General features: G+C 44.6%; 8 protein-coding genes and 2 non-coding genes across 10 annotated transcripts; 5 read left to right on the forward strand and 5 right to left on the reverse strand.

Annotated features, from left to right (window-relative positions):
• Nucleotides 1-6: 6 nt before the first annotated feature.
• Nucleotides 7-864, forward strand: VTP21DRAFT_5627 (uncharacterized protein; the record flags this gene model as incomplete). Its single annotated transcript, XM_069396169.1, has 1 exon — nt 7-864. A coding segment is annotated over one exon (858 nt), but the record flags the coding sequence as incomplete, so codon positions are not given.
• Nucleotides 865-1,845: 981 nt separating this feature from the next.
• Nucleotides 1,846-4,990, forward strand: VTP21DRAFT_5628 (uncharacterized protein; the record flags this gene model as incomplete). Its single annotated transcript, XM_069396170.1, has 2 exons — nt 1,846-3,583; nt 3,693-4,990. 2 exons carry the CDS (start codon nt 1,846-1,848, stop codon nt 4,988-4,990), a joined length of 3,036 nt encoding a protein of 1,011 aa, XP_069247709.1.
• A 606-nt stretch (nt 4,991-5,596) lies between these two features.
• VTP21DRAFT_5629 (uncharacterized protein) lies at nt 5,597-6,952 on the reverse strand (the record flags this gene model as incomplete). Its single annotated transcript, XM_069396171.1, has 1 exon — nt 5,597-6,952. One exon carries the CDS (start codon nt 6,950-6,952, stop codon nt 5,597-5,599), a length of 1,356 nt encoding a protein of 451 aa, XP_069247710.1.
• A 243-nt stretch (nt 6,953-7,195) lies between these two features.
• Nucleotides 7,196-8,739, forward strand: VTP21DRAFT_5630 (uncharacterized protein; the record flags this gene model as incomplete). Its single annotated transcript, XM_069396173.1, has 6 exons — nt 7,196-7,412; nt 7,476-7,780; nt 7,845-8,103; nt 8,172-8,348; nt 8,415-8,488; nt 8,566-8,739. The coding sequence occupies 6 exons, from the start codon at nt 7,196-7,198 to the stop codon at nt 8,737-8,739; spliced, it is 1,206 nt and encodes a 401-aa protein (XP_069247711.1).
• Nucleotides 8,740-9,726: 987 nt separating this feature from the next.
• On the reverse strand, nt 9,727-10,826 carry VTP21DRAFT_5631 (uncharacterized protein; the record flags this gene model as incomplete). The annotated part of the gene is made up of 2 exons (XM_069396174.1): nt 9,727-10,275; nt 10,359-10,826. The coding sequence occupies 2 exons, from the start codon at nt 10,824-10,826 to the stop codon at nt 9,727-9,729; spliced, it is 1,017 nt and encodes a 338-aa protein (XP_069247712.1).
• Nucleotides 10,827-11,554: 728 nt separating this feature from the next.
• On the reverse strand, nt 11,555-13,683 carry VTP21DRAFT_5632 (uncharacterized protein; the record flags this gene model as incomplete). The annotated part of the gene is made up of 2 exons (XM_069396175.1): nt 11,555-12,736; nt 12,805-13,683. The coding sequence occupies 2 exons, from the start codon at nt 13,681-13,683 to the stop codon at nt 11,555-11,557; spliced, it is 2,061 nt and encodes a 686-aa protein (XP_069247713.1).
• Nucleotides 13,684-19,677: 5,994 nt separating this feature from the next.
• Nucleotides 19,678-23,555, reverse strand: VTP21DRAFT_5633 (uncharacterized protein; the record flags this gene model as incomplete). Its single annotated transcript, XM_069396176.1, has 7 exons — nt 19,678-19,840; nt 19,906-20,671; nt 20,743-22,230; nt 22,296-22,467; nt 22,533-22,556; nt 22,624-23,291; nt 23,417-23,555. The coding sequence occupies 7 exons, from the start codon at nt 23,553-23,555 to the stop codon at nt 19,678-19,680; spliced, it is 3,420 nt and encodes a 1,139-aa protein (XP_069247714.1).
• Nucleotides 23,556-23,809: 254 nt separating this feature from the next.
• VTP21DRAFT_5634 (uncharacterized protein) lies at nt 23,810-26,906 on the forward strand (the record flags this gene model as incomplete). The annotated part of the gene is made up of 10 exons (XM_069396177.1): nt 23,810-23,884; nt 23,948-24,060; nt 24,128-24,348; nt 24,422-25,043; nt 25,107-25,261; nt 25,322-25,530; nt 25,591-25,759; nt 25,818-26,086; nt 26,156-26,613; nt 26,687-26,906. The coding sequence occupies 10 exons, from the start codon at nt 23,810-23,812 to the stop codon at nt 26,904-26,906; spliced, it is 2,511 nt and encodes an 836-aa protein (XP_069247715.1).
• Nucleotides 26,907-27,125: 219 nt separating this feature from the next.
• Nucleotides 27,126-27,207, reverse strand: VTP21DRAFT_t247. The gene has a single exon. It is a non-coding gene; the product is annotated as a tRNA-Ser (tRNA).
• An 88-nt stretch (nt 27,208-27,295) lies between these two features.
• VTP21DRAFT_t232 lies at nt 27,296-27,368 on the forward strand. The gene has a single exon. It is a non-coding gene; the product is annotated as a tRNA-Ser (tRNA).
• The last annotated feature ends 278 nt before the right edge of the window (nt 27,369-27,646 follow it).

The raw sequence follows: 27,646 nt of genomic DNA on the forward strand, positions 1-27,646 counted from the left end.
CCCCAGAACAGCGAGAATCGCAACGCAAACACCAAGGCGAACGGGCCCGGGAACAACTCGAATTATGCAAAGCAGGGAGGCGAAGGCATCTACAAGAAGAAACACTGGCATCGTGGACTCGAGAAGCGCGGGCTGCTCGATAACAGCGCCAATGGGCTCGACCTCATCGACCACCTTTCCCTGATCAACTCGATGGTGAACTCAAACCCCCAAAACAGCGAGAATCGAAATGCAAACACAAAGGCCAACGGGCCTGGAAACAACTCAAACTTCGCGAAACAGCGGGGAGAAGGTATATACAAGAAGAAGAAGCATTGGCGACGTGGGCTTCTAGACAACACGCTCAATAACCCCGATATCATCGACCACATTTCAGCCATCGATTCCACCGTAAATTCAAATCCCCAAGATAGCGAGAATCGCAATGCAAACACCAAGGCTTCTGGCCCAGGAGACAATTCAAACATATCCAAGCAAGGGGGAGAGGGCTTGTACTTCAAACACCACAGCCCCCACCATCACTGGCGGAGGAACACGGAGAACCGCAACGCCAACACGGAGACCAATGGGCCCGCCACCACCAACACCCTGGGCTTCCTTGGAAATGGGGGAATTGCAGGACTTTTCGCCCAACGCCCGCCCGCTCGGGCCACCTCAAGACCCCCTTTGGTACGTCGTGGTCTTCTCGACAACACCCTGAATGGGGCCGACATCCTGGACCACATCAGCCTTCTTGACTCCATGGTCAACTCTAACCCGCAAGAACAGGAGAACCGCAATGCAAACACGAAGGCATCGGGGCCTGGAAACAACTCCAACCTGGCAAAACAACGGGGCGAAGGAATATATTATAAGCATTATTGATATTAATATTGTTTGAAAATATAGCCGTTAAATTAATGAATTTTATAGATTTTAATAAATTTTTTAATATTATTATATGGTAAGCTCGAATATCCGAAAACTACTCTGTGTATCAGTTAATATGGAAAAAGAAATTAGCGATGGTGCTTTTTATGTCATCCGCTGGATTGAGAAGCAACAGGGCTAGGGTTGCTAACCTAAATTTGTGGAGAAAAAGCTGAGCAACCCAACAACTGACCGAAGTGTCTCTCCTCGGCTGTCCTTTTTTTTTTTAATTGAGGGCTTTCCTCCCAATTTGATTATCCGAATTCAAGCGAGAACGAGCAGCACCTAGCCAAGGGTCATCTTTTATTCCTCTTGGGCCCACTCGCGAATGTCATCTATCCTCTAATTCTATTATTCTCCCTTCTCTTATCATTTCTTCTAATTCAAGGTTTTTATTTGGAAAAGTAGAAGAGGAAGAGAGCTTAAAAACGGTGAAAAGGAAAAAAAGAGTTGGTTTAATGAAAAAAAGCTTTTTTTGCTCCAAACTACCCCTTTAATATTTTTCCTAATATTTTTCGCTTTATTACGTGCTGGCCTTTTCTTATATTTTATTTCTCCTCCTAATCATTGCCAATTGATATTTTTGCCACCCCTTGGTATCGCATTTCTGTTAGCCAGTTTGCCTCGCCTATTTTAGTCGGTGAGTTGGGATGGAATCGGGATGGACGGAGACTTTACCTGAGGATTCTAAGAATGCTGACGCCTCTTATCTTTTTTTTTTTTGATAGTGGAGAAACCGAAGCTAGTTATCATTCAAGTTATCAAGTGTGCATTAAAAGGAAGCAGCGGTGAGTGCTCTCCCTCATTTCTTGTTCTCTGTGCTCTCCCTCCTGGTGGAGACGCGTCATCTAATGCAATTTCCCTCATTCCCCTATTTAGATTGAAAACTTCATCCTTGCGTAAGCACATTCCCGGCAAAGATTTTTAAAAAACATTATGGATCAGGGATTTACCGACAGCGTCTATTACTCCGACCGACTCCAATCGCATCTGGCCCGCAAGCGCAAGTCCGAACCCTCATGTTTTGCAGACTATTCTTCCGCCCTCAATCTCGACACTTCCAACGTGGAGTTTCCTCCTAGTGGTGGCGTCGCAAAATGGGAAGAGGCCATGCGCCCGGATGAGGTGGTTTGGCCGGTCACGAGCAACAGTAACAGTAGCTGCGGCGGTGGTAGCACTACCAGCAGCGGGATGGAGGCTTACTCCCGCGATAGTATCATGGGCGTGGATCCGATTTTCGGCTATGCCAATAACGAGGGCGAGATGGGTTTCCCGAATGGAACCGCCAATTTCGAAATGGATTTCGAGAACGGCGAGGGCATGATGATGGGTAACGACGGGATGAGGAGCACGGGGCCGAATATCAGTGGAGATTCTGCTGGAAGTTTTGCCGCCATGGATTCTGGGTTTGGAATGGCAGGGATCGATCGATGGGACGGTGCGCCATTGGATCCTACGGGACGCAACACCATGGAGGAGGCAATGACAAATGTGTCCAACATGACGAATACCTCGGCTGGCGCGGGAATCGCGGAGCGGAGGCGTGCCCGCCCGCAGATGCTCCGTCTCAACAACCTCGATATGAACTTCGCCTATGCCGCGGCGGCGGCAGCCGCCTCCGCACCCAACAACGAAATGTTTCCAGGAGAGTCCCCGCTTACTCCCGCGTTTTTTTCCCCCGCATTTGCTGAGGCGCTTGCGGCGATTGATGCTGCGGCCCACGCTGGAGCAGGGGAGGCGAGGATCTTTAGCGGCGTTGAGCCCGGTATCAACGAGGTCTTCATGGGGGCTCCGGCCGCCGAATTCCCAAGGGCAATATTTGGCGGAGCCGTAGGCGGAGAAGAGGGCCGAGAGGCTGAGGGCGGAGGAGTAGTGGACCCTGGTGCTATTCACCCCCGAGTCGAATCCTCGCTCCCCACCCCCACTACCGCTACGATACCCGCCGCCCTTACCCAGGCCCCCGTTGCAACTCGCCCAGTCTCGACTGGAAGTAATAAGGTACGACGTCCGACCTCACGGCGAAACTCGCGCTCCTCGGTTAAGAGCCCCGTAAACTCGGTTCCCAACTCTCGAGCAACCACCCCCCCCAGTCCTCCGAAACGGCTCACCTCGTACAAAGAGGAAGACGAAGACGAAGAAGAGGCGGGAGGTTTTGAAGGCAGGCATGATAAGGCGATGGGGCGCCCGGACACTAGCAACTCAAATAAAACTGCCGCTGTCATGCAGGACGTGGAGCGGTATCTCGGCTATCCCCTTGCGGCCGGCGAAAGACGACTCCTCATCTTCACTTCCAAGGTAGCGCAAAAATCGTACGGCACTGAAAAGCGCTTCCTCTGCCCACCTCCCATTGCGCTACTCCTCGGTGTAGGGTGGTGGCCTTCAAAGCTTGCGGTGGGTGTCTCTGGTGAGCCGCAGCTCACCCCGATTGAATGGACCACCAACGAGGGCACTGTGCTGGAGGAGGATAGGGCGCCGCCGGAGGGAGAAGACGTGGTTATGGGGCGGTGCATTGCGAAGCAGTTGTATATCAATGACGTGGATGAAAAACGAAAGCGCGTGGAGGTTGTGGTGAAGGTTAGTGAGGGCAATGTGCCGGGTGGGACCTACTCAAGCCGACCAATTAAGGTGATTTCAAAGCCTAGCAAGAAGAGACAAAGCGCAAAGAACATTGAATGTGAGTTAACTTTCTACCGGGAAATCCTAACTCTCCGTCGATATTACCCCTGACAGAATTTGCTAACCAACTCCATTTTTTTTCTATTATTTTGTTGGATATGGCACAGTGTGTATCCATCACGGCACCACCATTGCGCTCTTTAACCGAATCCGCTCGCAAACGGTCTCCACCAAGTATCTTGGCACTGACACCCACGATCGCTATCACCTTGTCAACCCCAAACAATCCACCCCGCCCATGGAGAACGCAGTTTTCGTGGCTCGTACAAGCGGATGGGACCCCTACGTGATTTGGATTGTAGACTTACGGCAACACGAGCCGGCTACCCCACCATTCCCCGGATGTCCATCCCCACCCGCAATTGCTCAGGCCGGCCCCCAGGTGCCGGTACACTATAACCAGCCCGTGGTGTTGCAATGCTTGACCACTGGGCTTGTAAGCCCGGTGATGATCATAAGGCGGGTGGACAAGGGAAGCTGGGTCGTGGGGGGAGGTGCAGCGCCTGGAGTCGTTGGAAGTGGCCTACACGGAAGAGCGGGTTTATGGGGCGAGGAGGGGATCGGGGACCCAGTATCTCAGCTGCATAAGGTCGCCTTTGAGATTCGAGACGTACACGCGGGCGATTTTGTGGATCCGTCACGACCAGGAGTGTATCTGGCATGTTTGCCAGAGGGGGTCGGCCAAGGCAGGGCCGTGGAAGGGAGCAGAAAAAGCTTGACCCCGATAGCAGAGGGCGGCTCCGGAGTGCTGGGGTGGGGCAGTGGGGGATGGGTATCTCCCTCTCAGCAGCATGCACAGAGACATTCCCCCTCCGACCAAGAAGAAGGCCAGGAGGGAGAAGGAAGCGAGGCTGAAGAGCCGCGCGCCGTAACTGCATGCGTGGAAGAGGGGCGTGCCGTTCGGAAACGTAGAGTATCCCTGAACGGTTCTGGGTTTGGTGGCACCGGAGGAGGTCGCCGCCGAGTGAATAGCGTTGGGGCAGGGCTGGGAATGGAAACCTCGCGACTGAGCGAGCACCATCAACAGCACACGGGCGGAAGAAGGCGCAGGATGAGCGCCAGCGTGTCCGAGAGTAGTAGCCGCGGAGTCGGAACAGGTGGCGGAGGATTTCTTGCTAGTGCATGGACGGAAGATGTAACGGACTTTGGGGTGTGGACCATTGTTGGGACGGACGTGGCACTGCACTCGTTTCTACCCACGTATAGCACGGGTGAAGAGCAAGAGCTAGAGGAAGAGGAGGAGGAGGAGGTCGGGCCGGTGGGAGTGAAGGAGGTTGTGGAGGGGGTGGAGATGGGGGTAGAGGACGAGGGGAGTAGACACTTGATGAACGCCATGCCAGTAGGTGTAGAGTCAGTCAACTCAGGATGGTCTGGCGGGGTTGCACGCGGCATGGTACGTGGGTGAATTGCTTGATATAACTTGTAAAAAATTCCTTTTTATTCAACAAAAAGGAGAAATGCTATCGGAAAAATCGTGGATTTAGGTGTCTGCAATTTTATTTTTATGAATATATAGTTATAAATATACGTACAATAAGTTACTTCTCTTTGTATATGCTTAACTTCACTTTAAGATATTTTTTTTCCTCTTTTTCCTCCTCCTTTGGATAATCGTCTATATTGTTCCATTTTCTTCTTATTCGTCTTTCGAGTAACTTCTATGTATTGCAATTCTCTTTTATTTTCCTTTTTTCTTTTTTCTTTTTTTTTTTTTGTTTTCAAGTATTTATACTCGACTGATTTTTCTCTAAATGCAAAAATGATTTATATGTCAAAGAGTTTATTCGAGAGGTAAAAGAGAAAAAAAACAAACAAATATATATTATATATATATAAGGAAAAGAAAATAAAACACAGAAGAGTATTTTTAGGCAAAAAGTGATGTAAGCTAACACATGAAAAAAAAAAAAAGATTTTGGGGAAAGAAAAGTCCATTAGACCTCTTGGATTTTGTTGTGCTTAATTATTTTTGAGCTATGAGAGCAGAGAGCAAACGACCCTAGCTGGCTATCTAATCATCGCCAAAGGTGATCTTTTTACCCTGGAACTCCTGCACTGACCCGCGGTTGGCTGCCGCTGCCCGGTTGGGTGTTCCTCCACGACCGCCACGGCCGCCACGTCCACCCCGACCTCCACGGGGGGTTCCTCCGCGACCTCCACGCCCACCCCTAGGGGTACCACTGCCACCCCCATCTCTCCGCTGGCCGGCAAAGTCCAACCGTACATTGCGTCCGCACAGATCGGTCTCATTGGCGGCAATAGCAGCCTTAGCGGTTTCAACATCGGGGAACTCAACATAGCCAAAGCCCTTGAACCGGCCGGTCTCGCGGTCAGTGGGCAGACGGACAGACACCACCTCACCATAGGACTCAAAGAAGGACCGAACGTCGTCTTCGGTGACGTTGAAGGAGAGATTGCCCATGAAGAGGGTGTTGCTCTCCTCGGATTGGGGCTGATTGTTAAACTGCTTGCGGTTCTGTCCAGGGGTAGCCGACTTGTCACCTCGTGGGTTGGCAAGATCGACACGGATAGCACGACCGTCGACCTCCTTGCCCGCAAGGCTGAGAGCCTTTTGTGCCGCCTCACCATCAGCAAAGTCAACATATCCGTAGCCCTTTGACCGGCCTGACTCACGCTCGGTCACAATGCGAGCGCCTGTGACCTCACCACATTCAGCAAACACCTCCATGAGTGAATTTTCGTCAGTATTCCAGGAGAGATTTCCAACAAACACGGACTGAGGTTCAGACTCAACACGGCCTTTCTTAGCATTAGGGGTCTCGGCATCATCGGTGCGCTTGCGCTTCTTCTCAGATTCGACCTCCATCTCTTCCTCGGACTCAGACTCTTCAGAGGAAGACGACTCTTCCGACGAGGACTCTTTTGATTCTTCCTTTTCTTCCTCCTCCTCCTCTGAGGATGACTCGTCGCTGGATTCTTCTTCCGATGATTCCTCCTTCTTGCCCTTGGCCTTAGGCTTCTTTTCTTCTTCCTCTTCTTCGTCAGAGGACTCCTCCGAGGATTCATCCGAAGATTCCTCCTTTTTGGCACTAGCCTTTACAGCTTTGGCAGGGGCCATCTCCTCTTCCTCATCCTCGCTGGATGAATCGCTGCTCTCTTCTGAAGACTCCTCTTTCTCTGAAGCAGATTCCTTCTTCTCATCCTCGGAAGACGAGGATGAAGACTCATCGCTTGACTCCTCTTCAGAAGACTCTTCCTCTGAGGATGATTCCTGCTGTTTCTTCTTCTCCTCTGCCTTCTTTTGTTCTACCAACTTCTTTTTCTCGGCGGTTTTGGCACCCTTCTTCTCGGCGGTCGCAACCTTCCCGTTCACACCGTTTGCTTTTTTAACGCTAGATTTACCCATATTTATAGGAAATTATAGGAGTGAGAGGGATATAGAGGAAAGTAGAGAGGAAAAGAGAGAGTGGTAAAGGGTAAGAAAGTAAACAGAAAAAAAATTAGGACGGTTTTTTTGTGAAATTTTGTTTACTTCTGTGACTTGCTATCTGTTGAGGGTAATTTTTAATTATATCCGTGCTTATTGTCTACCAAGAGGGTAGAGGGTAGAGGGTAGTGGGTAGAAGCCATTAAAATATTTGAAAATAAAATGACAGAACCCAAGCGTCCTCGTGGGCTAAAACGTTCTACAGAAGATGCTAACACCGAAGTAACAGAAAAGCGCCCGAAGCAATTGGGGGAGAATGAGGTCGAACAAGAGGGCAATGAGGAGACAGAAACACTAGTGTTTCGAGGCGAAGGCGCGGAAGAAGTCGACGACATCAAGGAGCTTCGCATGATATACGAAAGTGCAGTGGAAAAGCTAGGTAAATTATCTCGCCTCAGCCTAAGGGGAAAGTTATTAATCAGTCTTCCTTTTCTCCTTCCAGGCTCCAGTGCACCCAAGTCAGCGCTCAGCCTTCTGCGCGGAGCTATTCATGAATGTGACCGCATTCTTCGCACCCAGCCGGAAAACCAGCGCCCTCCTTATATCTTCTATTGGGTATATGCAAGTGCATTACAAGATTTGGGAGAGCTCCTAGAGGCGGATGGCGAAGAATCTTGTATTCCATATGTGGATGAAGCTTTGGACCGGTTGGAGCGAGGGGCGGAGAGGCTAGAAGAAGCAGAGGAAGGCGACAAGGAAGAGGGATGGAAGCTTTGGCTGGCATTCGGGAATGCACTAATGAAAAAAGTATGGCTTTTCTTCAGCCCATTCTTTTGGTGTATCTTGTTCCTTATTCTTTGCTTATTATTAGGCAACGCAGGCGCTTAAAGAAAATAACAAAAAAAGATCCTCCAAAGGCAAGGATAAACGTCGAAGTGATGAAGAATTCGCCGTTCAGGCGGTCGAAAAATTCGAGCAGGCTTCTGCTGAGAGGTGGGAGAGCGCAAGGAATGAGGTGTTGATGCGAGCAGCAGATTTGGTGCAGGCCTTTGGAGACTTACGTGAGGATTGGGATGGTCGCGAAAAATGGAACCTTTGGGCAATTAGTAAATATGAAATTGCGATTAAACGTATGCAAAACTCCTTTGGATATTTCTCGTAACATCCACTGATGAGCGCTCTTGTTAACCATTAATAGCGGAATCGAACCCACTGGCAGCGTACACTGGGCTTGGAAGCTGCTACCTTTCGCTCGCAAATTACTGGTTAGAGCAAATCGATTCCGATGAAGGAGAGGAAGGAGCCGAGGAAAAAGAAACAAATGAAGAAGAGTTAACCGAAGAGGAAAAGAAGGCAGCAGGATATTTGGAGAAGAGTAAGCCCTATGGTCTAGAGCTAGCTCATCATATTCGCTGTACTAATATTGGATCCATTTTATTAGGTGTAGATTATTATAAACGTGCCCTCGATATTGCCAAGGAAAAAGACTGCATTAATAGTGAACTTCTTACTATGGTACCACTTTGTTACCTATAGCCTTTTATTAACTTTTCGTCAACATACTCATAATGCTTCTTTCTTTTTTTAACCAGCTCTCAGAAGCACTAATCAACTTAGCAAATCTTACCCTCAATGACGAGGAACAGACGGCGCTCTACCGGGAAGCTGTAACTTTATTGAAACAGGCTCGCGGCATGGGTCATACTTTGCCAGCTCAGTTCGAAGAGTTTATTGAAGAGTGGGAGCGTGAATTAGATGAGAACTAAGATATCGTTTTGGACTTTTCCTTCTTATATGAAATTTAATAGAGTGCTATTATGCATTTTTCTTATTTCATGCTGAGATGAAAACATTATGAGAGCAATTGGTGCGTATAAGATTTAAACAAATTTTGGATTGGACTGCTACCATCTAATATACATCAACCTCTTGTCCATTAACACCAACAAATCCCTGTGCTCTATCAGAGCCCTGCCATTCTCCTAATGGAACTAGGTGTGCCCTGTAGGTAACATTTAAAACAGGGATAAATGTTGCAGATTTTAAAATGTGTATATGAATAAAAGGAATCGTGGCCTCTTCTTGGCAGCTGCATGGAAATGAACACAGTTATAGACACAGAGGCGAGAGTATTTATACTATTGAAGGGTCTTACTATATAATGGATCTACAATGGCTTGAATTCATCTATTTACTCAAGTATCAATCTGCCGCCTATTCACACTCATCCGTGCAATGCCAATTTGGAAATTCTCCAAAAAATATTCGATGGGGAGCTCGCAACTGATTGGTCATAAATGTGGTCCAGTGGCTTGCAAAAATTTTACACTATGACTTCTCAGATAGTATGCACTGACTGAATGCACTATGAAAGACATAAAACTCCCTTGCAAAATGCAAAAAATCTCAAGAAACTATTATGCGTCTCATCCATCCTATTGATCTCACCGATATTTAAGCCTCCAGATCATCCCCAACTATTTTTCCTTGTTTCTTTGCGGATTTGGTGAACAAGTACTCTGAGTTTTATCCCACGGTTTAGTGTCGGAAAAATCAGCTTTCTTGTTCACGCAAATAGCCATTTCCCTTGCTAGTGTGCCTCTAAAAGTAAATGCGTTTACTTCATCCACCATACTACTACTATAAAAAAAATTAAATGGTTTACTAGTATTGGAGTGAGGAGAAGAGATATTACAGGATAATTACGGACAAAATGAATATCAATATTAAGCATTAGTGATAGATTAATAGTGCTAAAGTATAGTTTGGATGAGATCATTAAGCTCAAAGGATTCCGCACCAACGGAGCACCCAAATCCCACATTGAAATAGGCATTATGATCAGAAATATTGAAAAACGTTTCCGAATTGGAGCAGTTGGGATCTTCATTCATAAGGCATTGAACCGCCTGCTCGTCCTCTCGAATCCACACTTCAACGCCATGACGCCTCCATCCACTTAACAGTGTAGGAACGTGGGGAACCGGATCTCGCTTGTTGATGAAGGTTTTCGATAGGATGCCAAGTCGATCGAAATGATTGGCGAAATTTGCGTCTCCAAGACGCGGCTCTCCGAAGGTTGCAAGGGAGACTTCCTGTGGAATCGATTGGGATGCTCGAAGATCCATGGCACATAGGCTGGCAATTGCCCCTCCTCGGCTATGACCTGTGATTAAAATCGAGTGGTCGGGATGCTGCTGCAAGAGCGACGACACTGCCTCAAGGACTAAGGGACGAGCCTCCAAATACGACTCCCAGAAGCCGAGATGTACCTGGCTATCCTCTGTTCCCGGCATATCAACCTAGTTAAACAGCGTGATAAGAGGGTTGGAAGTTTAGTCAATGGCCCCACAATGGTATCCTATCTCCGAACTCGGACAGTTACCCTTAAGAGCTTTAGGTTCTCTATCCAATTTTTCAGCGACATCGTGCCTCCAAAACCCACTACAATGACTTTGCCGACCGTGTCTCTTGCCACATACCCGTTGACTCCATACTTGTTTGTATGAAAGTATGTGTTCAGTTCGAAATGCTGGAAATCACTGCAATATCTTCCACAATTAAACCCATTTCTAAAATCTTGACAATATCCTATCGATGCGAGCTTCACTAGAGGTTTCATAGAGTCCAATTCGTTATCCGAAAGGAAATAGTACTTTTTAGTGGTGGGAATTTCTCGCATGGTGGAGAGGGAGTTGCGGAGCAGAGAGTTTGAGTCAGTATTTGAGTTGCGCGGTATGAGAGAGCCTGAGAGTCTATGAGTTGCCTCGTTGCGGAGGTAGGGGAAAGCATTGCTGGTAGTCAAGCAGAGCAAAAGCGACGCAGAGAAATGAAAAATGCTGGCCAGATGCATTTGTTATTCTACAAAGGTATGTATGCTATATGATATGTATTATTGAGTCTGTTCTGAGTGTAGGAGGGAATGGGTAGGAAATAAGGATTCGCAGCAAGAAGAATGAATGGAAAGGGAGAAGGAAAATGAAAGCGTCTCAGTGTTGTGGTGGAAACAGAGGTGGAAACATTAATGAGTGACTAACTACGGGAAAATAATAAAGTGGTCAGGGGCAGAATGAGGGGAAGAGACCTTCGGCCGAGACACTATTATCACTTATCCAACCAGTCTTCAATGCTCTGGTTTAAGGCTCTCCTGAGTTCCGTGACTTCCAAATATTGTCCATTACGATTCTCCTCGAACCAAGTAAATCAATTTGCCTAGGATTAGGATGCCCAGTATAGAAGAGATGCAGCCAAATTAATATGCATGCGACTCCTTATTCGGCGGCTGCGTCCCCCACCTCCAATATCGAGAAGCCGATGCCGATATTGCATGCATCGCCTATAATCGCCATGCCTGTCGTCAATTCATATTGCCAAAAACTCGCTTCTTGTGGGAATAAAATGTATTAATATTATAATATTTTGTAAGCCAAGTGAGAAAAACAATCGACCAAAACATAAAAATCAAGACAACACAAAGCTTAGGAAAAATGAGAAACAAGAAAGATAAATGAGCAAGCACACAAAAGAATAGATAAAAATGTACAGGTTTGCAAATGGAAATAAATGAAAAAATAAAATAAATCAAAATGTCATAAATGCAACACGACTCCTTCTCTTTATACCATCTTTGCGGACCACAGGGGGCGGAGCATATACCAATATACTCGCTGCAAATAATCCAACGCTAATTCCCAGTGAAATGACCACCATCTGGATGGCAAAATTACTTGAATCCGTAATATCAATGCTCTTTCCGCCCATTAAATTCTGGAAGGATGTCTTCACTCCGATACTTGCTGGTACAAGCATAAGCACTCCAGTAATAATGTTTACATATGCAGTGCCGCTAGTGCCACGACCCCGCCTAAGCCTTGATGAAATGTTGGCAAGCACTCCAACCACAAAGGCTCCGATGGCGGACGAAACTTGCGGGCTTGATCCATAACGCTTTGCTACAGCCCAGTTGACGACGTATCCGATTACTCCAAAGAGCGACATTAGCGGCCATTGACGAGGCTCTCCTTTAAGAGGAACCACATTCAGAGAAAGACTGAAGATGGGTACGAATAGAAACTGCCACCATTCGCTCATCCCTTGGCTGCACACACGTGTAGGATCGTCCTCTAGGGAATGCATGCCATTCGGGTGGAATATAAAATCAAAAAAGGCGCTTCCTATGGATACCCCAAAGCCGAGGATGAGTGAATAGATAAGCGAGTAGAAGAGTCGGACAGAGCCAGTGATAAGCTGCTTGCTACTGAGCTCAAGCACTGCGGCAATCAGAGGATATCCCGGAAGAATAAGGACGAGTGCACTCAACACGATGCTAGAGAAGCACACGAGCTGACTCTTACTGAGCATCACAAACAGGCGCGCCAGAAAAGAAATAATGACCGTTACAGAGATCTCGAATACATTGCTGTAGGCGGGTGATCGATTGGCGAGCAGTTGGCAACCTCCGACAATCAAACCTACAAAACCACTTGCCAAAGAGTCTGCCCACGAACCCTGGAACGCGATGGGGGAGATTGCCATCGACGCCGATGTATATGCGAGCAGTAGCACCCAATTTTTATAATACGGGGGGGCGTTCAAAATCTCATCCAACTCGTGCAAAGCTTCTGGAACCGCCTGTTCTTGCTTAACCACCCTTGTGTAGATACGGTTGAGTTTGACAAGGCGTCCCATGTCGAGGCCTGAAGCGATTTTAAGAATGTGGGTTTCTGACGTGTGCGTCTCGGCGTCACCAAAGGAAACTAAAGTCTAATCATTAGGAAATGGATAAGTGAAATGGTCCATATGGGAGGTTATAGATGAATCCGACCACTTACCAAGTTGGGAAGAAATGCGAATTGTGCATCGATGCCTACTGCTTTCGAGGCCGCGTCAAGTGCGGTTTCTAAGCGATGTGATGGTGCCCCTGACATCAAGAAACCTTTACACAACCGCAGCAAAAAATCTTGGCGCTGCAAAACATCTGCAATGGCCTCGGTGATTCTCATCCGCTCACTCGGTGGTATACTCACGTCGCTTCTTGCGTCTATACTTCGTCCATCCATACTCCATCTCTTGTAGAGGTTTTCTGCAGCGGACGTATCTCCTATGGTGCCGAGCATGGTGCCCGGAGCAAGGAGCATCTGGCCTAAAGCAGACCCTGGCACGCCGCCACTTGTAGAAGAGCGAGCAACTGAATCCCGGTATCCAAGGGTCGTCCATGAATTTCGCGATAAGAGATGCGGTCTGCGTGGGGTGGCACGCGCGGAAGATTGCGGAGAGCGGGTGCTCTGCAAGCGAAGCAAATTCGACAGGACTCCGCCACCTTCCTTGGGAACGCTGGATTTTCTCCCTCGATGATGTTGGGTCGCTTTCCTCACAAGATCAACCGCATCCTGGATGTAATCGCTTTCTGGCTGCATCTGGGCCTGCTTCTGCTGTTCCAGGTCCTCTATCTTCTCATCCTCGTGCATACCCTCAATGGAGGGGGCGTAGAGGGTTGTCTGAGCACTTTCCGTAATTGTGTACTGCGCCTGCGCAAGGGGCGAGTTTGGGGCCGAGATGGAAACATGCTGGGCTCTTTGTCCAGCGGGGGGGAAATAATCTGGATGTTGTAGTTCTTCGACGGGAGGAGTGATATCGAGGCGCAACTCAGCTGGACGCCGACGATTCGCACTCGATTCCTCCCCACTACTATCCCTTAGGTTGTGGTCCATTGACTCTGTATGGAGTGCGGGGGAGAGGGCGCTTGAACGGCGGAGAGATTGGTGAAAGGCAAGAAAGTAAAGCACAGAGGAAGAGGAGAGCGGGAAGAAAAAGATAAATAGGTGCTAAGGGGAAGCAAGATATACCGAGCGATAGAAAAAAAACGAAGTCACATCACGTTAACCATTTTTTCACTAGTGAAAAATTGTTTTCCCTGCACCGGTGAAGGTGATAGGGGCCGGATCGGGCGGACGTTAATTTTGATATCCGTGTTTCGAAGCAAGTTGTCTATCACTCGTGCATCTGTTATCAGAGCATTGCTATAAATAAATTAAAATAGGACCCTTTCCTCACACAAAATATCCGGGACGTTTATTTAGAGTTACTCCCTTTCCTTTTCGAATTCAGCCATTGAGTGGGTTTTCGACAGATATGCGTGCGTTTTGCCGAAACGGAGCGCAAAGCTGTCTCAGCATAATATTCGATCTTCCTTATTTAAAGGTGAAGAGCTTTCTTCCGTTGCCCTTTCCGCAGGCTTGAATCAAGTCGCAAAAGCTCCAATCTCTGACGTCAAATATCTCCCGGGTTAATGCAAAGTCGAACCTATTTGCCACAAATTAATCAAAAGTGGACAATGCTTTTCATCATGTCTTATTCATAATCAATGATACTTCGTTGATAATAAAGAGCAGATCCAGAGTTCAGGTTCGTAATAGAGAATCTGCCATTCTTGGTCAGCATACCTGTACGGGATGAGGAAGAACGACATGGAGTTTCCTAGTATACATGGCAGTGGTTTTCGGCCTCTCCTTTCTCGTTTTGGTATGATAGCTTGCTAACGAAAGCACGGACTAGATTGCGCCCATCTCCGTTACAGCAAGCTAGGCCAAATGGAATGACATTGACAGCACGTTCAGCTTGAACCGTCAACAGCGTGATATTTCTTCAGGGACCCTCATTTTTTCCACATTAATAGCTTGGGCTATCCTATTCCGTAGAGGAGCACCTTTTTGATATCTAGAATTTTGCCGTCTTTGGAAACCGCTGGTAACGAATTCTCAATTTCCACTGACTTCGATCTATTCTCTCCAATCCGGTGCCCGCAATTTGACACATGAAATCCCCTCAACCTGACCCAGTATTGGTGGCCATAAATTAAGAGTTGATTAAGAGCCGGCCCCCCCTTGTGACATTAGAATTGATTCACCCATAGGCAATGAGGTTATATCAGTGTTATAGGTCGTTCCGCGTATACTTATATCCCATGACACTTCATCTACTCTGCTCTGATCTGGGCAATCCTTCGGGGTCGGTTATTTACCGCATTGGAATTGCGGCACATGATATGCGGTGTTCAGGCCTGTATTTTCCCAATGGTGCCAAAAGGATAAATGCCAAGTTTCATCAAAGATCTGCTGCCGCAGGTAACATCCATCTGACTCGTCTGAAATTCTTTTCGCCTAATTATGGGCCAATTAAGAACCATTTCCTTTGATCACCAGTGTCATCACCTACCTCTCAAGGACTGCGTATGTACACACAAGTTATGAATAGGCAAGGAAGAGCCGCTTCCACCTTCTCTGCATGAAAGTAGCCATTTGTTATGTTGCTATCACTAATGAATGAGAAAAAGTAAATTTTAACACTATATTTACGTTACTGACTCATTTTTTTAGTTATTTTTTAAACAAGAAACATAATATGTGGAAATTTTTACACTTCATGAGGAAATGGACATGATGTGTCCAATTTAGTAGTCTATACAGGGACTTTTGGTGCGATAAAAAGTGAAAGGGGGATAAGGACAGATGACAGTGGCAGTTGTAATAGGACATAAACCAATCTCAAGACCATTTCTAATGGTCCTACAATCTCCAGGTCTGGGGCGGTCATCGCAGGTTCTGACGAGATAGGAGGTGAAAGGAGGATATGGGCAATGGACTACTCCTGTGGGGTAAGGACATTCTCCGGTGGTGGTGAAGAGAGTTGTTCGACATGCCCCGAGAGTAGGGTAATAACTATCACAAGACCGATAACGGGTGAAGGTGAAAGGTGGATATGGACATCTCACTTCAGCAGTGGGATAAGGACAATCGCCAGTCGCAGTTATTTCTCGTGTCCAGCATTGGCCAAGCATAGGATAATCACTCTTACAAGATTGATAACGGGTGAAGGTGAAAGGAGGATATGGACACACTACTTTTGCAGTGGGAAGAGGACATGGACCAGTCGCTGTTATAGGTTGTGTAATACAACGTCCAGGAGGAGGGGGAGTACAGCGCGGCCTAATCTCTGGATCGGCAGAGATGATCGAGAGGATGGAGAAGAGGAATTGGAAGTACACAACGGATTTGTACATTGTCTTTACTGAAATAATGTATTATTTCAATAGAGTAGAGTTAAAATCTAATCCGAATACAGGCGAATTGAAATAATTTCTAAAGAGAAAGGAGTTAGGGCGAATAAATCGGTTTTGCAATTTTAACCCCGGAGCATCAAAAGCATCACTGCAAATGACTCTTGATATAAGGAACACATATCGTGGCTTTTCAGTTCGAAAACATAATTCTTTAACAGTTCTAGATCTCAATACCACCTATATCATGTTGCATTTATGTAGAGCCACTGACCTCAACCGATGCATCTTCCATTAGTTTCTCGGCTGTGATATCAAAAATCGAATTCACTATATTGGTGAAGGTGAGTTCTATGTGGTATATTATAATCCCTTTCATACTTTAAGCAAGGAAATAAAAGAATCATTTCGTCTGTTCGGTTTTTACACACATATTTCAGCTCAAGGATCAAAAATTCTTTTTTATTTACATTGAAATGTAGGTCATATCTGAATATGAAGAGATGTTTGATAAAAGACACCTAGCTCACTCACCAGAAGATCATTGACATCTTACCTATAATTGCAAGGATCAACAAGGCCATAGTTGTACGGGAAGGAAGGACACATTATCGTTCCATAATTTATAGGACAGGTGAACAGAAGTGTTTTATGGTAGCTGGTCAGACAACCCTTCATCAATGGTTTACAGGGTCGGGAGAAATAGGTTGTGAAAGGAGGGTACGGGCAGTGTGCTTCTCCAGAGGTCGGGTGGGGACATCCACCACTTGGTTTATAAAGGGTTGTGTCGCACTGCCCCGGCATTGGGGTGACTTCACAAGGTTTGTAGAGGGTGGAGGTGAAAGGTGGATATGGACATCTCACTTCAGCTGTAGGATAAGGACAATTGCCTGTCGCAGTTATTCCTCGTGTCCAGCATTGACCAAGTATAGGGTAACCACTCTCACAAGATTGATAACGGGTGAAGGTGAAAGGAGGATATGGACATACTACTTTTGCAGTGGGGACAGGACATGGACCAGTCGCTGTTATAGGTTGTGTAATACAACGTCCAGGAGGAGGGGGAGTACAGCGCGGCCTAATCTCTGGATCGGCAGAGAGGATCGAGAGGATGGAGAAGAGGAATTGGAAGTACACAACGGATTTGTACATTGTCTTTACTGAAGTAATGTATTATTTCAATAGAGCAGAGTTTAAATTAGTACCGAATACGGGCGAATTGAAATAATTTTCTGAGAAAAACCAGTTAAGGCGAATAAACAGTTTTGCAATTTTAACCCTGGTGCATCCAAAACATCACTGCGAATAACTATGAACAATAAAAAATAATGCCAGATCATTTTGATAAATTTGGTAGCGATAGGTAATACACACTCATTCATACCATGGTGCACACATTTGAGAGCCACTCTGAATCCGACCGATACACCCGGTATCAATTCCTCGGCGTTAAATCCGTTGGGAGCTTATATTGTAGAAAGGGCTGATTTAATAAATTCAGAAACAAAGTTGAAAATCGTATTTAGGTAAACTTATTTACGCTATAGCCTGACCTACCTTAACTCATAATATGTAAAATTATTTTTGATCGATATTATGCAATACATTATTGCAATGTGACACCCGTCTCCCTTACTAAAAAAAACCGTATATTACAAATGACCACAGTGATCGACTACAGTGTAGTTGAAGAAAGTGCACATTATCATTTCCTTATGTACAGGGCATGTTTCTGTAATGAATGTATAAAAGTTATTCTTGCAGTCTCCAGGTAGCGACTCGCAGGGTCTGGAAATATGAGTTGTATTAGGAGGAAAAGGACAATATACTACTCCAAAAGTCGGATGTGAATACCTACTGGTTGGTTCAAAAAGTGCTGTGTCGCATTGTCCTAGTGATAGGACCTCTTCACAAAGTTTATAGTAGTGTGGAGTTGGAATCATAATAACCACAATCTTCCACTGCGATTGGATGTGGACACTGTCCAGTCGCAGTGATCACCCTTATTGCACAACCCATAGAGGCGACCGGGAAAGCTATGAAGGACCTAATGGAGGTATTTGTCAACAGTAGCTGCATCTCTAGTATTCTAATTGATGTTAATCTTTTATTTTGCAAGCTTTGCTATATAACATGCGCAATATGCTTTGTAGAGAATGAATACAATTTGCATAAAACTTCAACCCCCGAATAATGAAAACGGATATATAATGTCCGAATACATTCTATGGGTTTGTGAATTTGATCGGTAGTATTCACAATAAAAAACACTGCGCTGATTCCATGGAGATAGCATAGGAAACTATGAATTTTTAACTTTTGATTTTCATTATTATATGACACTGAGTATCTTCAACTGCCAGTACATTTTGGCTTGAAATTTACATCTTTACGCCCTCGTCGTAAAATGGTGACAGTTTTCACTAAAAAAAGGAGAGAGGGGGCTAATATACGAGAAAAAAGGAGATTCGACTCCTGACTCCTGGCTATAAAGTAGCATTGGATTCCACGTTGGATATTTGACAGGGGATTGTAAATTCCATTATATAGGCCAAGCACAAATGTACATTTTATTTTTTCCTAGGATCCATTCCGCGGCAGAAAAAAGGTGAGGATAGTGTATTCAAAAATTCAATATGCCTCTTATGGATGGATTTAAGTTTCACAAAGTCGTTATCCCTGGAACAAACAAAGCAATTATAAAAAGTCCCCGAGAAAAGAAAAAAAGAGGGTATAACCCGCATGGGTATTGACTTTCGAATAATCAGCCATGAAGAACGCGTTTAAAAAAGCAGAGTCACTGGCTATTTTCCTGCTCGGTTTTATTGTTCTTAGAGCTTAATGCGACTCGTCTATACTACGACGCTTTTGTTGTTTACCCTCGCGGAGGGTAATATAGTCGAGATCTCCTCTGGCGATAACAAGTTTGATCCTTCTGTTATAACAATAAGAGTTGGAGACATTGTGACCTGGCGCTTTAAAGAAGGACCACACTCTGTGACGCAAGCACTGGCTAGTGCTCCTTGTAAGCCTGCTTATACTGGGTTTGATTCTAAAATTATGTCCAAAGGAGGTGAGAAATATATATCATTATAATGCCGGATATACTATTATTTTGTGCGCGGCTCTCTCAACCCTCGTTCTCTCTGACTGTAGATACATTCAACCTGACCTTCGATCGTCCCGGGATAGTTAATTATTTTAGCGCTGTAGGAACCAAGTGCCAAGAAGGAATGCGGGGGAAGTTGCTGGTTATTCCACTAAGTGGAATAATATCTTCAAATTTTCGAAAAGGCGAAACAGAACTGTTACAGCGTATCACTTCTGCTGGCTCTTCCATTAATACCCCCTCAAGATATGCAATATTCGCATTATTAATAGCTGTAGTTCATAACCTTTCGGTGTTTTTTTCCCCTTATTTTTCATTGCAACATGCATCCTAGCAACTTGTATATAACCATTACGAAAATGGCATACTTTGTAGATAAATATATAATAAAAATATAAAATATAAAATAGCAAAAATAAACAGTCAAGTGAATATGGTAGAACATTAGTGTTATATACAAGTAATAGTAAATATCTCTGATATTACTATTAAAGGGGAAATCGATATACAGCCTCAAATAAACTCTATGAGAAGGGTCTATCATGAATCGGATTTCACGTCCCAATTCTCGTTTCTCTTAGATATTTTGTCGCGCTCTTTCCACTTTTCTAGCCAGGCGGTAAAGTCAAATTCTTTATCAGAATTTGTAAGCAGAAAAGGATGTTGAAGTAGCTCGGAAGCTTTGGGTCGCTTATCCGGGTCACTAAAAAAAAGGAACTGTTAATGATTCCGTATTGGATTGTAGTTCAGGCTAGAATATCAGCTCACATCACAAAGCACTTTTTCAAAAAGTCTCGAGCATCCTCAGGGATGTCGTCCGGAACAGGTGGCTCCAGTTTCGAGATATTCACCAGCGCAGCATAAAAAGCTACCCCGTGCCAAGGTCGGTTACCCGTCAGCATCTCAAGCACAAGCCCGCCCAGCGACCACACATCCACTTTAGCACTGTAAGCGCCTCCTTGGAGGACCTCAGGGGCCATCCAATATAGTGTGCCTTTAAAAGACATGTGAGAATTCTGCTCATATGCTTCTCCTCGATTATTGACCTTCGATAGACCAAAATCTGTGATCTTGCATGTGCCACAGGGATCAATAAGAACATTGCCGCCCTTGATATCACGATGAAGCAACCCCCGGTCGTGGAGATACGCTAAGCCTCGTGTGATCTGCCTTGTAAAGTGGCGAGTGAGTGCTGGCTCAAATGGCCCATATTGGTTCAGACAGCTCTGCACCGAGCCACCCGATACATATTCAAGGAAGAGGTTGAGCTCTTTGTCAGTGACTTCGAATCCAAGGTACTGAACAATGTTCTCGTGTTCAAGCGTCTGTAGTGTATTGATTTCTGAGCGGAGTGCGTGCACCATGCTTTGCTGGCGTTCACTTCCGTCTTCAAGGAAATTCGAGGGGAGCTCTACCTGTTTTACTGCGATCATTTCTCCAGTAGTAACATTTAGTGCATGGAATACTTTTGCGAACGATCCGCGTCCAATTTGCTTGCCTTTAATCCATTGAAACTTGGGTGAGGAGGAGATCCCTATAACCATGGAAAATTCCAATAGTATAAGCTTGAGAAACGAATTTTTAAAATACTAAATCTAGGGTTACCAAATGTAGCTTCGAGCACATGCCCTGGTTCTTCAACTTCCACTTTAGATGCGCGTCTTCTCAGAGAAGATTTCATTTCTGCAACCTGGGCGCCCCACATTTTGGAACTTTTCTGGCGATGTAGCGAAATCTTAGATGTTGCTGGGCGAGGAAAAAGGCGGGAAAAAGTTTTGTTTTCCACTAGTTCAGATTCATCGCCTTGTAAGTTTTGGTGGCGTGCCTTATTTACCATGGCACGAATCGAAGCTTTATGAATCAAGCCTGGCTTCAATGGGTAGGATATCTCTTGTACGTCCTGCGTAACCGCCACGATAGGCCGATCCAAATCATGATCCAAAAAGTATTGATCCAAGTGATTGTACACCATCTCAAGGGGGGGGCGATCTCCCCAAAAATATTCTTCCTTTTCTTCATATTTCCGGATTCCATCGATAGAAATTTGGGTGTTATCAGGCTGATTGATGTTTTTTTGTGGGCCTTCAATTGGGGTAGGCTCGCTACTTGCTTGCTCTTTTGTTTTGGTATCATCCCCATCCCCTGTGTCAATTCCTATCTCTTTCATAAAATCATCCAACACTCCGATGACATCTTCGACTGTTTTACCTCGCTGGCAATTTTCTGAGTACAGATGTACATCAGCAGCGGGAGAGGTACTTGAGACAGAGGGAGCAGGCATGCTTTGTGGTGAAGGATAAATTATAGGAACGTGAGTATTCTGTTGTCGAATTGGGAAAGAGCCGCCAGGGAACATGAGTTGAGGATGGACGAAGCGGCCGCCATAAGGAAGAGGGTGGACGTAAGGGGGACGGTATCCAGGCATGAGCATCATCTGTGGCACAGAATATGGGTAGTTGTGAGGAAGATTCGCGCGCGGCAAGTATGCTCCAGGCAGGTAATGTAATGTTCTCCCGGCCATTGGAGGAATAGGTCTACCAGGAGGTGCAACAAAGCCATGTCGAATATCTCCAAAGCTGCGTGCCGTTGGAGGCATAGGGGATGAAGGATCGGCTCGGGAAACTGCGATAGGCTTCGTAGCAGGGTCGAGAATTTTTTCTACTTCCGGTTGGCCAGCCTCTTCTTTCTGAGAAGAGCGATGGCTTACTATAGAAGGTGAGTTAGATAAATCAGGTGGAATATGGTTGATATCAGAACTGCTTTGGCGTGGTTGCTGAGGTTCAGACGCGCGTTCTGAGTTATTGGAGGTGGGTTCAAGTGGATGCACGCTTGAAGGTTTCGTAATCTGAGCTTGGCTATTTAACAGAGGTGAGTTTATCGGTAAGATGGCAGGCGGCGAAGGATGACTATCATAATTAGACACATTGCTTGCGGTAGAATCAGTTGCCCATTGTGAAGCCGGCGCGCTGGGTATAATTTCTGATGGCGTTTCTTTACTCTCATACTGTCGCAGCAGGATTTTAGCTGGCGAATTATCAGTCGATGAATTACAAACGCGCATCAACTCTTGATCGGATAGCAGCCGTTCAGTGACTTAAGGAGAGAGATTAAAATTCAAGAAATAGACTGCATAAGACTAATGCAAAGTATTTGTTTACCTCCTGTTAATGTATCGACCAAGAATAAAGAGTGTTTTTCCCATTCGCCCTGTATCATATATCGCTTTCTCAGTTCGTCATATATCTTTTTCCGTATTAGGTTTGGAAGTTCGACACCCGTCACTTCGACCTCAAAATACACGAGCTTATTAACTGACACTCTTATAAAGTTCTAGGATAAATTAATTTCGTAAAAATCTTGGATTATAACCGATAATGATAACAGAAATAAACTACCCTAGGTTTCGGGGATTCATACAGCTACCAGAGTTAAAAATAAAACTATTAATATGTATATCGTGCATTAATTTGAGATTCGAAGCATTACCACAGAGCTACTATTACTAGCGGATCGACTCCGACTATGCGTGAAAGATTGTGTCAATGAGTCATAGGAAGTCTGCGGACTCCTTTGCGGAGTACCTTCTACCGTAGAGATGGGTGGTGTCCAGCTCAGTTGTAGTGGAGGCACATATACACAAGGTAATGTAGGGCAGCCGTCTCTCTTGTAAATAGGTGGTTTCATCGAGGTTGAATTCGAAGGAACAATTTCCGGAGCATTAGAAACAGGAAGTGAATACTTATTAGAAGAGGTATAGCTATAGTAGGTTCCATGATTGCTAGCTGCAAAGACTGGGTGTTCACTTTGTTTTGTGGCAACCAACGATCCGGGAAGGCTTCTTTCACTAGAGGTTACCGCATTCCCATTATTTGGTGCAGAATACCCTAATCCACGTAAAGATGGGGCTACTGGTGTTGTTGGGGAGACACTAGCAGCATTTGAAGATGCACCGGAAGGAGAGGTTCCATATTCGGCGAAATCAATGTTCATGTTTTTCCGTGTAGAAAGGAAATTTGTGGGCTTTCGTGAGATAAGCATTTGGATTAAATCGCGGATTGCTGAGAGAAGGAATTTCTTCTCTGTGGAGCTTGCTGGGAACCACCATAATTCATTTTGTGATAATCCAAAGAATTTTCGACCGCAAATCTCACGCTCTATTTAACAAGGGAATAACCATGTTTGAATTAGATAATCAACTAAACAAAAAGACATTCTGTCGTGCGATTACGAATTCATAATCCTTCCTGTTCAATTAGTACATAATGGCAATGAGGCATACCTTTGAATGATTTACTGTATCGACCGAATCCATTATCTTCGAGCCAGCGTACAACGCGGTTGACATCCCATTCATGAAGTACATTTTCATCGAGCCGTTCAATATCTGATGGGTAGCATGGAGAAATGTTTTCACGCATCACATCCAATCATTAGTTTCATTAATCGCCTAATTTTTTTCAGTCGGTTTTGGAGAGTAACTGTCAAATATAAAAATAGATTGGGGGCTTAAAGGACACGGATACCCAAAAGTTTGCGTCATAAAAAATGACGTTAACGCGATTTATATTATGTTTGGACGCGAATTTTCGCGTTTTATTATTATTTTTTTTTTCACTTTACATTGCATACGATTGAATCCAATCATCATTCGTGAGATAAAAATATAGTCATCATGGCGGAGCCAATATTTGAAGATGAATTGTTTGAAGAGCGAGTTAATTTCTTTAGAGAATTTCTTGATAATGATGTAAGGGATATATTTCAAAGTATTCTGACATAGTATTGACTTTCTGCATCATTTCAATGTCAGTATGGTCAAGGGGAATATAAAACAGCAATCAAACGCATGTTAAATAATAATGAGCAACGCCTCGTAGTGAGCATAGATCACTTGAGAGAATATAACCGAGAATATGCTGAAAAGTATGAAGTTTTGTTTCAATGTTAATAATTAATATATCTATTAAACTCTACCTGATGTATACGACAGCCTCATTCAATCACCATATGAGTATCTTCCAGCATTTGAAAGAGCACTGAAAAAAATTGTAGTCGATGTTGTCAATACCGAATCTGCTATTAGCCTTAAAGAGGATGTGGTTTATCATATCGGTTTACGAGGGAGCTTTGGAGATCATCATTTGAATCCTCGCACCCTTCGAGCCTCATATCTTGGAAAATTGATTTCTCTTGAAGGCATAGTCACGCATTGTTAGTATTATAATTTATCTGTATTGAAGCGAAGAAATTAAGGTATAATTCTTATTTTGCATTTCATTTCAAGGTTCTCTTGTCAGACCAAAGGTTGCGAAGAGCGTTCATTATTGCGAAAAAACAGGTAGATTTCATCAACGTGAATACAAAGATGCTACAACTCTAGGCGGGGGTATGCCAACCTCGAGTGTATATCCAATGGAAGATGATAATGGGAATCCACTCACGACTGAGTTTGGGTTCTGTGTTTACCGCGATCATCAAGCGATTAGCATCCAAGAGATGCCTGAACGTGCGCCTGCTGGACAACTACCACGTTCCGTAGATGTCTTCTTAGATGACGATCTAGTAGATAAAGTGAAGCCTGGGGATCGTGTACAACTTGTGGGCCTCTACCGCACTCTCGGAAATCGAAACAATTCTCAGACCTCTGCCACGTTCCGAAGTATCGTTCTTGCCAACAATATTTCAATTTTTGTTGGTAAAGCAGGCGGCGCAATCACGCAGCCAGTTATTACAGAGGAAGATATCCGTAGTATTCGGAAAATCGCCAAACGCAAAAATGTTTTTGAGATGATGTCACAATCGATTGCGCCCTCCATTTTTGGTCATGAAGACATCAAAAAAGCCGTGCTACTCCAACTTATGGGTGGAGTAGAGAAGAACTTGCCTAATGGAACTCATTTGCGAGGGTGAGCATTTGTATTTTTAGATTCTTTTATCCTTTTTGGTATTAATTGAAATTATAACAATAGTGATATCAATGTTTTAATGGTTGGCGACCCATCAACCGCAAAGTCGCAGATCCTGCGTTTTGTATTTAATATCGCCCCATTGGCCATCGCGACCACGGGTCGTGGCGCGTCAGGTGTTGGTTTGACAGCAGCAGTTACATCTGATAAAGAGACGGGTAAGCCATTTTTACTCTCTATTTTACAATATTTCTTGCTAATATACTATAATTGTTTAGGCGAGAGGCGTTTGGAAGCTGGTGCTATGGTACTAGCTGATAGAGGGGTGGTGTGCATCGATGAGTTCGATAAAATGAATGAAATAGATCGAGTTGCTATTCATGAAGTGATGGAACAGCAAACGGTGACTATCGCAAAGGCTGGTATACACACATCATTGAATGCTAGATGTAGCGTTATTGCTGCTGCAAATCCGGTTTGGGGCCAAGTAAAATCACCTTAAATCGATTCTTGAAAAATACGCAATTCTCATATCTTTAAAATATAGTACGATCAATCAAAATCACCAGCTTACAATTTGGCAATGCCTGACTCGCTTATCTCTCGGTTCGACTTGGTGTTCATCGTTAAAGACAAGATGGAAGAAACGATCGATCGCATGATCTCAGAACATGTACTTCGCATGCACCGTTATATTCCACCCGGGCTGGAACCAGGTAAATATTGCTTTGATTAATCTAGAATGAATCAATTAAATTTAACCTTTTATTTTAGGTGAACCAATTCATGAGGCTATTTCCACTGTGGATTTAGGGGGGGGCGAAGAGGAGTCTCGAGAAACTTCTATATATGAACAGAACAACATCGTAGCCGATACGCGCCATAGTCGAAGCAAGAATATTCTCTCCGTTCCATTCCTCAAAAAATATATCCACTACGCCAAAAATATTTGCAAGCCTAAATTAACAAGCTCTGCACAAGCGTACATCGTAGATGCATATACAAATTTGAGGAACGACAAGTTAGAGGAGAAACAAAGAACAGTAGGTTTCGAACTTAGGATGGGAGAGCAATGTGTGCTATTAGTCTATAACTTATTTTATTTTCTATAGACGGCTCCCATTACTGCACGTACACTTGAAACGCTTGTTCGTTTGGCTACAGCTCATGCCAAGGTGCGGCTGAGTGATCAGGTAGAAGAGAAAGATGTTCGTGCTGTGCATGAAATTCTGCTTTCGAGCATATTCGAGGAGGTGAAGCCACCTACAAAACGAAGAAAGCGAAATGCTGTTAATCAGCACGACGGATCCAGTGGAGATGAGGACGAAGAGGATGAAGACGAATCAGATTTAATGGATAATAGGAGATCGAACCGTCATCGTGGACAGAAAAACGGTGTGTCATCCATAAACGATGGGCACTCCTCCTTACCTCAGCAAGGAAGAACCGGTCATTCGGAAATGTTAGCATCACAGGTTTCCTCGGAAGGCGGGATATCGATGCTTATGGGCACATCACAATCCCATGGAGATGATATGGAGATTGAAGGAAGAAATGGAGAAGCTCAGAGGTAAATACTGAAAACAGAAGGCTATTTAGTAGTATAAGGCCATATGACTTATATGCCGCAATGTACCTATTAGACTGAAATTTTTCCAAGATCGGGTTAATTATCTACGCAATACCCAACAGTTCGGTGATGAGGATAACTCTTCGTGTCCGTTTGAGGTACTACTTGAGCGTATTAATTGGGATCTACCACAATCAGATCTCTTTACTATTAGCGAAGCCAGAGCACATCTTCAACATATGAGCGATGTAAATCAACTCATGATAAGTGGAGATGTTGTGTACCTTGTGTGATTTATATTTGGCTAATGTTCCTTTTTTGGGATTAAACTATTCAAGACTTAGTATATTTTTATTCAATTTAATCATATACTTTTGTAAACAATAAATTCGAAAATACGTAGATTAAATGAAACACCTTTTTAAAGGAATATGAAAAACAAAATTACGATTATCAGCCGGACGAATAAATCAGCTAGGATGTTTAGCTTAACATAAAACAATCAAAACTTTCGACAGCTGCAGGATTTGAACCTGCGCGGGCAGTGCCCATATGATTTCGAGTCATACACCTTAACCACTCGGTCAAGCTGTCAATTTCGACTTCTTTTGTTACGAGGATATTGGCTTTTGGTACGGAAAGTCACATAAGCAGTCACTTAGATACTCGGGAGGTGAGATGGGGGAGGGTTAGTGTAGTGGACTATCCCTGGTATGCCGACGAGAACGGCGTGGGTTCGAATCCCACTTCCCCCACCAGCACTTACTCTTAGTTTGTGACTGCTGTCCACTTGATCAGAAATTGAGTCTTCATTATTGAAAAGATCGCTCCTACGATAAGTACAAAGATTACATCGGTTTCACGTACATGCTATTCACGACAACTACGATCCACGCAAATCGATTGAACGCCTATCTATCAAGGACCTATATCTCGTCATGTTAAAGTCCATTGACATTAACTTCATGTAATATATGGAAATTAAATAAAAAGTTTCCATTAATTGATCAAAAAAAAAAAATACTCGGGAGGT

The sequence above is a fragment of the Calcarisporiella thermophila genome (genome assembly GCF_041956535.1).
Source record: "Calcarisporiella thermophila strain CBS 279.70 unplaced genomic scaffold VTP21scaffold_23, whole genome shotgun sequence".
Lineage (NCBI taxonomy): Eukaryota > Fungi > Calcarisporiellomycota > Calcarisporiellomycetes > Calcarisporiellales > Calcarisporiellaceae > Calcarisporiella > Calcarisporiella thermophila.